The 12,559-nt window shown below is 40.1% G+C and overlaps 1 protein-coding gene across 1 annotated transcript in view; it reads right to left on the minus strand.

Annotated features, from left to right (window-relative positions):
• Positions 1-295: 295 nt before the first annotated feature.
• FBN2 (fibrillin 2) overlaps positions 296-12,559 on the minus strand; it is a 216,747-nt gene continuing 204,483 nt past the window's right edge. The window contains exons 61-65 of the mRNA XM_087815536.1: positions 11,887-12,015; positions 10,161-10,280; positions 5,005-5,236; positions 2,819-2,990; positions 296-2,225 (exon numbers count right to left, since the gene is read on the minus strand). Coding sequence (XP_087671662.1) covers positions 1,851-2,225; positions 2,819-2,990; positions 5,005-5,236; positions 10,161-10,280; positions 11,887-12,015 — 1,028 coding nt within the window. The 3' untranslated portion in view covers positions 296-1,850. The remainder of the gene's footprint in view (positions 2,226-2,818; positions 2,991-5,004; positions 5,237-10,160; positions 10,281-11,886; positions 12,016-12,559) is intronic.

Here is a 12,559-nt window from a genome sequence, read left to right on the forward strand (position 1 = left end):
CCCGAGGCCTCGGGGAGGCGGGCCCCAGGCGGCTCTGCTCTACTCGGAAGTAGGCAACTAACTGCCGTGGCTGCGTCTCCTGTTTGCACAGGACTTTAAATTGTACTCGTCGGTTGAACATGCTGCTAACTCTGTCACAGACTTGACAACATCCCCTCATCTTCCTGTAAATGTGCCTGGTTCTCCTTCTGGAACTTTCTCTCATATAAGTCCCTGTAAAGCAGAGCTCCCAGCCCCTCCCACAAAAAACCCCCACACCAGGGTTGCAGTCCCATAAAACTCTCAGCCAGAAGAATACCCCAAAATAAGCTTTATTGCAAGAAAAGTGTCATATCTGATACATAGACCTACAAAAACAAACAAGACCCAAAACCATAAGTTTTTCCTCACAAACACTTGATTACAAATGTACAGTTTCTTTTTTTTTTTTTTTTAGTTATTAAAACAAAACAAAAGAACCCCTAACTGGGTATAGCTGGCGGCTAATCTTTGGTCAGGACAGGTGTGAGAGGAACAACCCGGAGCCTGTGTGTGCTTTGGCCATTTCACATGTGAGGTTTGGTCACCGGTCCAGGGACAGGTTCTTGGGTTGAGAAGAACATGGGAGACGTATTCTCATTATAGCACATTCTGGTACAATATCTTTTTAAATGACTAAAGCAAACTAAAAATCAATTCATTGTACAAACATCTTTCATACACAATAGGCTATGATAAAAAGAGGCATATGGTGTATAACTACAGTATTAATGAAAATTCTAAAAAAAAAAAAAAAAATGGATTTAAAAACAACAACAACATATATTCCTTGGCTGTACTGCATGATTTGTTTGCACATATGGCAATCCTGAAATAGCTTGAACATAATAAATGCACCATTAATCTAAGACAGCACCAAACACTACAGAACGCCAGGTGTTCCTGTCCAAAGGAACGGCAGTTCTTCAGCTGCCTATAGTACCACAAGTACGCAGCACACCCTGGGTGCGAATGAGGTGTTGTGGGGAGCACATGTGCTTCCTTGAGGTTATGAGAAGGAAATACAGTACGGTTTGGCCTGCAACGCTACTGGTCTCACAAGCAGTCAAGGTATTTTGCTACAGTGTTGTGCTTCATCTTCGTTGCCTGGTGTGTCTGGTGATGTGAGATATCGTCACAATGAGCTGCTCTGGCTTTGATCTCCTTTGTAAAGGATCTAATGACATTTCCGTGTTTTAAATTATTGATTACGCTGCCCATTCAGCTCTGTGAGGCTTTCTTTAAGATAATCAGATGTGTACCAGTTGGACGACTGGCAGAAAACCAAAGGAAACATCTCTTGAATCTACTGAATTTTTAAAAAGCACCTCTAAAAGAAATAGCTCAAATTTATAAATCTAAAGAAAAACAAGTGAGTTTCCCTTTTTGTTTACATAGTTTGTTCATTTCTCCATATATTACTGCATTAAAAATAAATAAACATCTATATTTTTTTTTAATTAGCAACTATAGCAAAATACCCAAAGTGTTACAGACTGCTAACAGGGAAAAAAAAAGCTCACATTATTTTTGTGCATTTAGTGCCATATGCTGATCTCTTGAACATTTAGGTTTTTTTTTTTTTTTAATATATTTTAAAGTGAAGTTATATAAAAAATACAGTAACCACGGTTGCCTTTGTGCTCAAATCTTTGGCCACACCAGAGTCTAAATTATCCCTTCCTGTGAGGGTCAACATTCTGAAGTCTGAGACAGGGAGGAAAGAAACAAAAGTTGTCTTTTTTTTCCTCTTTAAAATTAGTCATTGATTCTCAAAGGCTTCTGAAGTCTGGCTGTGCAGGGATTTGAGCCTGGAACCAAGTCCGTAAGCGTTAATAGAGCTGAATCTGCAGCCTCATTCTGAGAGCCTCCCCGAGCTGCCCTAGGAGGTAGTCGTCCTCATTGCTGTCTTCCAGTTTCTTAAGCTCCTTCTTCTTGTAGAGAGGGATGCTAGCGATTTCCAGTGTGTAGGTGCCGGGCACCAGCTTCCTCCTGGCCGTGTGCAGGTAGCTGAGCCCGTTCCTCTGGTGGATGCGGAAGACGCCGTCCTCATTCCCTTGGGAGATGACGTAGCGGATGTGGTTGTTGAGGGGCTCGATGGCGGGCATGAGTTCCAGGATGTGCTCCTTCGAGCCAAGGCCAGAGAGGTTGAACTTCATTCTCATGGGGCTGTCCATGTCGACACTCTCCAGGCTGATCTGCTCAACCTGGAGGAAAAGCAGAGAGCGATGTGGGAAAAGCTTCTGCAGCAAGAGGGGAGGACTCGCAGGGGCCTGGCCGCTGGGGCTGCAGCCACGGCGACAGCCTATTGCTCCCCCTCTCTGTCCTTTCCTTAGGAGTAACGCTCGTGAAGGAGGCGACTGTAACTTCTTGTTGGCTGGGAGAAAGGTGACTAGTGCTTGTCCTATACATCTCTCGGCCTTACCCAGGTAAAGTTTCAGGGCTGAGCTTACAAAAGAGAACTGGACAAATTTAAAATAATTTTTTGAATCATTTCAAAATAACTGTTTCCTAGGCGGACACCTTATTCCCCGCCTCCGGCATAAATAAAAAAGTAAAACATATGATCTGAGACTGTGAATCTTAAAATCTCCCCCCACTCCAGTCTTTGTGTTTTGAGCTAATAATCAACTAACTTTAATTTACTTGTCTCTGCCATGTTGTGTCCATTAATTTAGCCATTACATTTCAAGGTAGTTCTAGCTTCACTGAGCCTGAAATGTACATAAAGGTTTGCTGCATAATACACAGGACTCCACATGGATAAAATCTGAGACAAAACACAGTGAGATTCACTCACAGGAGTGGGTTCGGACTCATAAACACTTCTCTTCTGTCTGCCGTCCTTCTTGGAGTAGCCGTTGATTTTACACTCATAGCAGGCTTCTGGGGACAGAGCGTTTTCTTCATCCACCTCTGCATCCATTGGCAGGTACTGCCCTTTGTTAAATCCCATTCCTGAGACACAGTGGCTATTTGCAACAAGAAGCAACGTGTTGTTAGACTTTATCGTTAACTTTGACTGCAGTTTTCCAGTGGTAGAGAAAAGACTTTTCGGACAAAAGAAACCCACAAAGCAAACTCTAAGCTCATAAACATAAAAACCTAATAGTCTCTGTAACTCTTTTCTTCATCACTTCATATATGGGATTTCCCCTTATTTTGAACAGCAAAATTCTTCTGAGAGTGAGCTCTAAGCTTCCCCAATTTTCTTTTAATACACTTTTTAAATTTAATTGTAGTATACAAAATTATATTAGTTATATTAGTTTCAGCTGTGCAATATAGTGATTCAGCATTTTTATACCTTACAATGTGATCGCCTCATTAATTCTAGTAATCATCTGTCACCATACAAACATACGACAATATTATTGACTATATTCCCTTTTGCCTTTTTTAAAAAAAAAAAAAAATCTTTATTAATTTTAGAGACAGGGAGAGGGAGAGAGATAGAAACATCAATGATGAGGGAGTCATAGATTGGCAGCCTCCTGCACCCCCCCCCACTAGGGATCGAGCCCACAACTCGGGCATGTGCCCTGACCAGGAATCGAACCCTGATCTCCTGGATCCCAGGTCGATGCTCAACTGCTGAGCCAGGCTGGCTGGGCCCCCTTTGCCTTTTCATCCATTCCCCCATCTCCCTCCCCTCTGGAAACCATCCTTGGGTCTCTGTTTCTATGAGTATGTTTTCTTTTTTAGATTTCACATATAAATGAAAACATATAGTATTTGTCTTCTTCGGTCTGACTTATTTCGCTTAGCATAATACCCTCTAGGTCCATTCATGTTGTCGCAAATGGCAAGAGTCCATTCTTTTTTATTGCTGCATAATGTTCCATTGCATATATGTACCCCACCTTCTTTATCCTTTCATCTGTCAGTGGACACCTAGGTTGTTCCCATGTCTTGGCTATTGTAAATAATGCTGCAACAAGCACAGGGGTACTTATATCTTTTCAGATTAGTTTTTTCATTTCCTTCAGAGGCATGCCCAGTTTTTAATCCTAATTAGATGAAGTGTTTGAGTGTAGTTAACTGGGGAAAGTAAAAGCAGAGTATGAATTTCCAAGAGAATGCTCAGAGAAGATCTTTGCTCACAACAAAGCTCTCTGCTGTAATGGTTGAGATTTCTAAACTCCTATTTAGGTTAATGAAAGGGTCAATGAGTTGGTTCTAAACAACCCTTGTCTAGACCGAGCCTTTTGTTTCAAGCATTTATTATGTAGCAGTGGTGGACGGGTTAGTCCATCCCCCTCAGTGCTGTCTCACACACCGCTCTTTCTCAGGAAGAGGATCCTGAATGACTCCTCGATCCCACCTTTCGTGCTGTTCAGCCCAGGCTGCCTTGATGGAAGGATGCAGGTGGCCAGCACCTCAGCCCCAGCCGAGAGGGCTTGAGAGGTTGCACTTGGGAAAGTGTCATTAGCTCGAGGAAACCCAGCCCTGCGGAGCCAGCCCTGTGCTGAGCAGTGCTGCACCAAGGAGGCAGGTCTTCTCTGTGCAATAATATAAAGCCAGATGAGCAAAGAGAGGGACAAATTCCTTCCTCAGGAACAGCTAGGCTGGCACCTGCCAAAACTCATAGAACAACCTGAGGAGAAGTCATTTCCACTTGTACCTCAAAACCCAGGTGTCTATGGCAACAGGCGAGCTGCGTTATTAAATTATCTGCTAGTCTCTGGCTTCGAGGGATCTGACTGAATCAATTCAGACCTTTATGAGGGGCAAGGGAGTGATGTTTGTTTACAAGTTCAAGTCTTATGCATACCACAATTGAGCTAATCCTGTAACATGGATATAATCCATGTGCCTTCCTGGTGCTTCTCCCTCCCACCCCCCAAGTGATCAATGCTCTAGACTCTTGGGCTTCTTATCACCATTCACTTCCCGGCAGTGCCAGGAGGCCCGGCAGCCCGAGCGAGAGCACGCCCCCTTGGACCACCTCTGCTTTCCCGTGTGCGGGACGGTTGAAGGCCTTACCCCTGTCCCACTCTGTAGTACCCAGGTGGGCAGCCACAGAGGTAGCCGCCCTCTGTGTTGGAGCAGCCGTAATTGCACGGGTTCTTGGAGGATGAGCACTCGTTCACGTCGTGGCAGGCACTGGAGAACTGGTCGAAGGAGAACCCAGAGGGGCAAGCGCACTTGTAACTCCCCAGGGTGTTGTAGCAGGAAGCAGAGCCACAGGCGCTGGGATTGGAGCACTCGTTCTCATCTAGGGACACAAAGGAAGAAACTATTTGCCTGGGGAGGCGGCAGTGACGCGGAGAGGAGCCAGGGTCTCAAAGCACCTATGATTTCACAGCAGAAATAACTCTAAGACCCCATTTTAAAAATCACTTAGTCCGATGGCTGATTTGCAAAGCATATGAAAATAGAAAATAAATAAAATGACAAAACCCAACAAGTCCTCCTAAATTATGGCTGTAAATACCTTGCCCAGCACTCTCATATACTGCTTGCCCTGTTTATGATACACTGGCAGTCCTTTGGGACAGGTATTTGCAGTTCACCTACTGAATCTCTCTTCTATTCTCTTAACAGAAGGGTCCTTCACCAGTCTCCATCGCAGATCGATTCAGAGAGACAGCGGACTGCTAGAGGCTGTGGGGAGGGAGAAATGAAGGATGACCACTGTTGGGGGTGGGGTTTCTTTTCTGGCTGCTGAAAACATTGTGGTGTTGCTGGTTGTACACTCTTGTGAGGACATGTTAAAAACCACCGAACTGTACACTTTAAAAAGATGAATTTTATGGTATGTGAATTATATCTCAGTTTTAAAAAGCCTACATCTGTATCTGTATTTGTATCCATCCTCCCAGCAATTCCCAAAGCCTTCATTATACTATATACTGAGAAAAATATATAAAAAAATCTAAATACCCTAAATAAAAACAATTGAAATAAACACTATTTTATTGGGTCTATTGAACTAGCAATCAACTTTTCACTGCTTGAGGACCCACTAGGTGCAGACTGTGTTTTCTGAGACGGTCTGCATCTAGCCATCAGCTGACACAGGCTTTACTAGTTTAAGGACTAACATCAATACTTTGAATGCCTGACAGTGGGACAATTATATGTTATACCATATATCATTTATCATTTTACAAATTAAAAGACTGCACTTTTAAATTTGGAGATTACAATTTAGCTCTTAGCTGGTTGGTTGATATACAGCATGTGGCTTGACTCCTTTGGGGTTAATTATCATTCAAATTTCATCCTGGGCACAAGTCACCTCTGTTCCGTGGGAAAGTCTTTCAAATTCTTGTGACTCCAGTGGAGCACCAGTGTGTCTGTTTAGTTAATACGTGACAAGTATATGTTTCAGGCCCTATGGGGAAATTAGCCTATTTGCAAGTGGGTATGCGCCTGGGACACAACAGCTAGAGGGGAGTGCAGAGCCGCCTAGGCTCAGGGAGATTATGGAATATGCAGATGGCGTCTCAGTGAAGAGGCCTCTCAGACAGGAAATTAAACTCCATTAAGTACGGCACAGAGGTTACTGAAAGGGTAGATGTTATTAGGTACATTTTTGCATCATGATTATAGTTTCAGAATTAAATCAGACCGCCAAATGTCCAATTCTTAATCACTGGATATAAAACCTGCTATGATTACCTAATATGTACAATTCTTAGCCTTCATTTCATGAGGGGGAAATATATAAATGAATTTGTAATAACTAAGCTACCCGTGGCATACATATAACTGCTATTTTGTTTCTATAGACAGGAGGCTTGGAATTCTGCCACAGAGGCTCATCTGATTTTACAATTAAATCTGACATTTATATGAACTGTTTCTCTCCTAACAGAGAATGTAAATTAGGCTATAATTTAATCAAATGATCCTTCTAGGAATGTAGAGTTAGACATTGTGTTAAGTAGAAAACGTACCAGGCAGAACCAATTAATTGAATAAATTTCACTTTAACATACCAATGACAAGAAAAAATTTAAATATATAATATTTTTAGAAGCACCACGATATATTTCATGTTTATATGCTATAAATGTATATCATAGTATAATTTTACAGACTTACGTAATGTGACTTTTAAAATATGTTCTTGTGTGAGACATACTTTGAGTTGACTCAAGCCTCCCCCAGCTATGTTCAGATTATTCTGAAAGGCCATAGAAGCAACTGGAAGTTAATAACACTAAATAACTAAAATCTTCATATGTTAAGACATATTTTTTTCTTCATATGCAAATGTTAATACTATTCATTTATTTTCAATTCTGAATAATTATAATGCTTGCAAATATTTGAGAAGGTTACCAGCATCTGTATAATCTATGCACCAGAATGGGATAAATGTTCTGTGGTAACTGGCTGGAAACTTCCTAAAGTATTCATTTGAATTAAAAGCTTTTTTCAATATTAACACTGACAAAGAACTGTCATTTTTCTTTTTTCTTTTTTTTAAAGATTTTTAGAGAGAGAGAGGAAGGGAGAGGGAGAGAAACAATGATGTGACAGTGAAACATCAACAATCAGCTGCCTCCTGCCCACCCCTGACTGGGAATCAAACTGGCAACCACCAGGTACTTGGCACAGCACCCAACCAACTGAGCCACACTGGCCAGGGCAAGAACTGTCATTTTTCTTAAATTGAAAGTAGCATCAACAACACTATAGGTTTACAATTTAACAGTATTTCAGTCACCTGATGCATTAACTCACAGCTTTGTTCCTTTACTAGGAGAGCCCAGGTAAATCTGTCTGAAATACTTCATTCTGTATCTCCCCTCAGTCATATGAATGAAGATTTTTTTTAAAAAAAATTATTACAGTGTACATTTTATTTTATTTAATTAATTTTAAAATATATCTTTATTGATTTTAGAGAGAGGAAAGGAGAGGGGGAGAGAGAGATAGAAACATCAATGATGAGAGAGTCAGTGACTGGCTGCCTCCTGCACACCCCCGACTGGGGATGGAGCCCGCAACCCGGGTATGTGCCCTGACTGGGAATCGAACCCCGATCGCCTGGATCCTAGGTCGGCGCTCAACCGCTGAGCCATGCCCAGCTGGGCTGAATGAAGATATTCACACACATGGTGACAAATAAAAATGATTTGTCCAATTTAATTTGCATTTTGTCATAATTCTTGTTTATTTTTACTAACTTGTTGCTTTATTACTTCCTGATGGGCTGTTTAATTCTATTCCTGCTATGTATCTGTGTTAAAATTCCAACTGTGTTATGTGGCTTCAAGGCAAGAAAGTCAGCAATTTCATTAGAGACCATCTGGGTTCCTCAACAGTGCACAGAAAACTCTAGAACCTTTCAAATAAGTCTCTGCTGCTTCTTACTGACTCAGGAACCTACTGCTTAGAGGTACCCATTTTAACACAGCAAGCTCACAAACAAACACTTAAGTTAGGGATATCTGCTTATGTGTCTTTAGTTTTGAACTCATCTTTGAAACCATTTATCCTTCTGTCCAGAGGGTCCCTCCCGATTAGAAGGCACTCGGGCTTCTGGCTGGACTCGAGTGTGAGATGTTCTGGGGTGACTGCCTTGCTGAGGTGCCCACTCCAAGGCTCCCACAAAGGGGACCTGGGATGTACCACACAGCCTTGATTTTAACTCAGACCAAATTTAGTAAAAACCTCTGTGGCTGTTTTTGCACTAGATGTTTACAGACAGAAACTTAAGGAAACTTAAAAGCTTGGAAATTGAGTTGATACTCCATACATGTTCCTATTTCTACTTATAATTGCCTTAAAAACAAGAATTCTACATAAGTTGACACATGAATTAGAGGATCATTCTTTTGCATTTAGTTCCACAGAATTAACAAACAAGTCCGTTTTATTCACTAAATAAAGTGTTGGGCATCATATTTTATGAACACCGCAATATAAAAAAATTGTTTTACGCTGTTTTAATAGCCATGTATAAAGGTACTGTGCTCTATATTCTGAACAGCGTGCCTACGCTTTGCCTCTCTGTTTAGGAATCAAGAAATCAGAGCATAAAGACTTTTGCAAAAACATTTTTTTCAGTAAAGAAAGTAAATTAACTTAGGAAATTATTTTGGTGGCCAGCCTAACTCATCATTTTGATATCCTTTAGAACTCTGTCCTTGACCCTCAATCATTAATAGCTTTTGCATTTCTTGCCATGAGGGTGTATGCGTGGTATGACCTGGCCCATGGTATATAGAATAGTGACTTTCAGAGTTGGCTCTTCTCCTTTGACATTTATCTTGTTTTTTTTCCTCAGTTCACTAAACTGTCAATTGAAATTTCTTGTGAGAAGACCATAAAGGACAAAATCAGATTAATTTATTGGTAGCTCAAGCACAGTAACCTACCCTAAGTATATGTGGGGTAACTGAAATCACTAGAGAGGCAGGAAGCACCCCGCCATTTCCCTGCAAGACCACTGATCCCCTCTCTGCTCCATCACGCCAGCATCTAGCATCACAGTGTGTTGGGCGGTATATCTAGGAAGCGCATTCAAATGGAACCGAGAAGTTAGGCAGCTAAGGAAGTTAGCTGGTTGCCCAAACAGAGAACAGTATTCTCTTTGAGCAATCTCTTCTTAAAAGGAGAATTTCTATGATTATTATCAATGCAAGAAACAGAGCAGAGTGCCTACTAATTTTATTTTACAAACACTTCTGCCTGGAGTTTTTAACGGGATTTTCTGTAACTAGGTACTTATCTTAAAATACTTCAGCTCCTTCATGACATCTATGTGACTGGACAGCTCAGATGGACAGTCTTCATTAAGTTGACCTGAATTTCTTTAGATCTTTATGAGGGGGATGGAAGCGTAAGCCTTCAACCTCAAATCTAAATTACTGGTAAAAAGCACCTGACCTTGGCAAATGGAGATGACGATGATTCTTCACATCATCTTCAGAAACTTAAAATTATATCTAGCAGAAAATCAGAATTTTTATAAAAGCTCTAGTTGCGTTACCTTTCAGGTACTTAAAACCACAAGTACAGAGATGGATATAATGGATCCCCATTTATCAGTCCTAAGCACTGTTTTTTAAGTTCTAGGATTCAAAGGCTACACTGAAACGTTGACCTTTATTATTTATTCATTTTACTTAAGGATACTTTAAGGCTAGAAAGGCAGATGCTATGTAAGAGAGAGTGCTCACCAACACACTGATTCCACTGGTAATGCTGAATATAGCCTTGAGGGCAGCCACACCGGTAGCCTCCCAGGATGTTCTGGCAGCCATGCTGGCATCTATGGTTTCCATCACATTCATCAACATCTGCAAAGACAAGCCCAGCAACATCTTCATGTAGTCTTTTTCTACTACTCTTAAATACACTCCAAACACAGCCCGGGATAACTCTTATCAGGGGAATAAACAAACAAGACACACAGTGAGCTGTGATTTTCCCCAGTCACATGGTTATTAGTCAGTGGTGGTATGAAGAATGGTTCTGAGATAAGACTTCATTCTTATACTATGACCACACCACGTCAATGCTCTAAATAGCATTTAATTTCAGCAAATCAACCACAGCAACCACAAATGTTGTGCATTTTGGATGGATCAACTTGCACATGGTCTGATTTATATGGTAAGTGATACAAATATATTTGTATTACATATTCTAGTAGATTTAAAAGTGATTGACATGTAATCCTCATTTTCAGGAAGATACAAGCACTAGAGAGATACCTAAAAAGTATGATTGTTTTGCATGAAATTTTTTTTATTACCATTCAAGATTAATTAGAGGCAAATTTTAAGTATTTAAGAATGCTATTTTTAGATACGATGTGGTATCATTACACATATGGAATATTTTCTTTGTTCATACGTGCATACTCTTTTGGAATGACAACTGAGGCTTTGAAATCTACCCATAAAGAGTGAAATAAAATTGGCATGTCTGATGTGTATGTAACAAATTTATATGGATAATTAAAAAATGGTATCTTATGTGGAAAGTCACAAGCTGAACTCACACGTGGCAAGCAGCTGTATGTTCAGAATACTTTCAAAGTCGCAATGACTTCAAATATAAAATATTAAAATAGAAAATTTTAAAACTGAATTTTTTTTGGAGGCAAATTAGATACATATAAAAGCCCTATAATTCTTATAAAGAGTATCTTAAAAACTTTGAATGTTCCTAGAATTCATAATCATATATTTAAGTGAAGGGTAACTAAAATCAATAAAACGTAAATTGCAGTATTACATAAAATATAAAGGTGTGTATATAATCTTATAATCTATGGTTATTTTGCAGAAGATACCAATCCTAATACATTTGTATTACAAGGGAAATATTGAAGAACCACAGGCAGGCTTTTGTTTTCTTTCCAATGGAACCATTCCCTTGGAGTTGCAGGGGAGACTAGAGGAATGCCCATCGCAGAAAGGAGAGTGAATCAGGGGTCTCAGACCAAGTGACACGAAGACAGCCATCTGTTTTCCCCAGTGCTTTGGTACATTTCTCCAATTCTCTATGATAACTGGTTCTTTTCCTTACACTTAACTTTTACACATTTAGGTATCATAAAACAAAATTCCCATCCCCCCATTTCTTCCTGGTATAAACCATATTAGGTATAGAATTCTTTTTCAGTTCAATTCTTTCTCAGATCAATAATTAAGTAAACTGTTCAGTTACTTTAAAAGCTAATCTGTACTCACCAAATTTTTGTTTCATCACATTAAGTTTCCCTTTGCCCCCAGGATAATATATGAAAACTTACAAACAAAAATTAATTGCTGGGTCTAATTTTTAAAATATTTTTCTTCTTTTGAGATGATCAAAAATCTCTCACGTAGTGGCTCAGAAGTAAAAAGAAAACCATTTGCTCTCTTAGATTAAGGATTTTTGAGCAAATAAACTCACCTTCGCAGTTGAGTCCAGTGGCGTCAAGGGAGAAGCCTCTCTGGCATTCACAGCTGAAGCTTCCAGGGGTGTTCTGACAGATCCCCTTAGCCCCGCAGAGGGAAGGCTGAGACCCACATTCATTGTTGTCTAGCAAAGACGAAGGAGGAGAGGGTCAAGCCTCCCAGTTATGACATGAGAGGCTAAGATCCACAATGTGAAAGCAGCAGTTCAGGGAAATATATGTGAGGATTCACTATCATAGTAAAGGCAAAAGTGGTAAGAAAAGGTATATATCAAGATATTTGAAAGTGGAGAATATTTTGGGTTGACTTGAGGACACAGTTTTTTTATAATACTACTGAAAGTCCCTTAACATATCTGTCTTCTAACATAAAAAACCCAGCATGTTCATTAGCATGGTATAAATTATAGTGGACCTTTAATTATATTTTATCTGAATACATATGGTTATATTTAGAATGCAATATAAAGGCACTGCTTGGAATAGGCCTACTGTGTGTGTGTGCGTGTGTGTGTGTGTGTGTGTGTTCAGACTATATAGGCCTTTCTTTCCTTTGAATATTGTTCCTGAGGGAAAAAATATCTCTATTATAAGCAACATTTTAGACCACTAATTATGAGGGATTGGTTCTAACTATAAGTACTGAGACATTACTCTACCATTGCAAGT

This window comes from Miniopterus natalensis, chromosome 3 (genome assembly GCF_054644295.1).
Source record: "Miniopterus natalensis isolate mMinNat1 chromosome 3, mMinNat1.hap1, whole genome shotgun sequence".
NCBI classification, from domain to species: Eukaryota; Metazoa; Chordata; class Mammalia; order Chiroptera; family Miniopteridae; genus Miniopterus; species Miniopterus natalensis.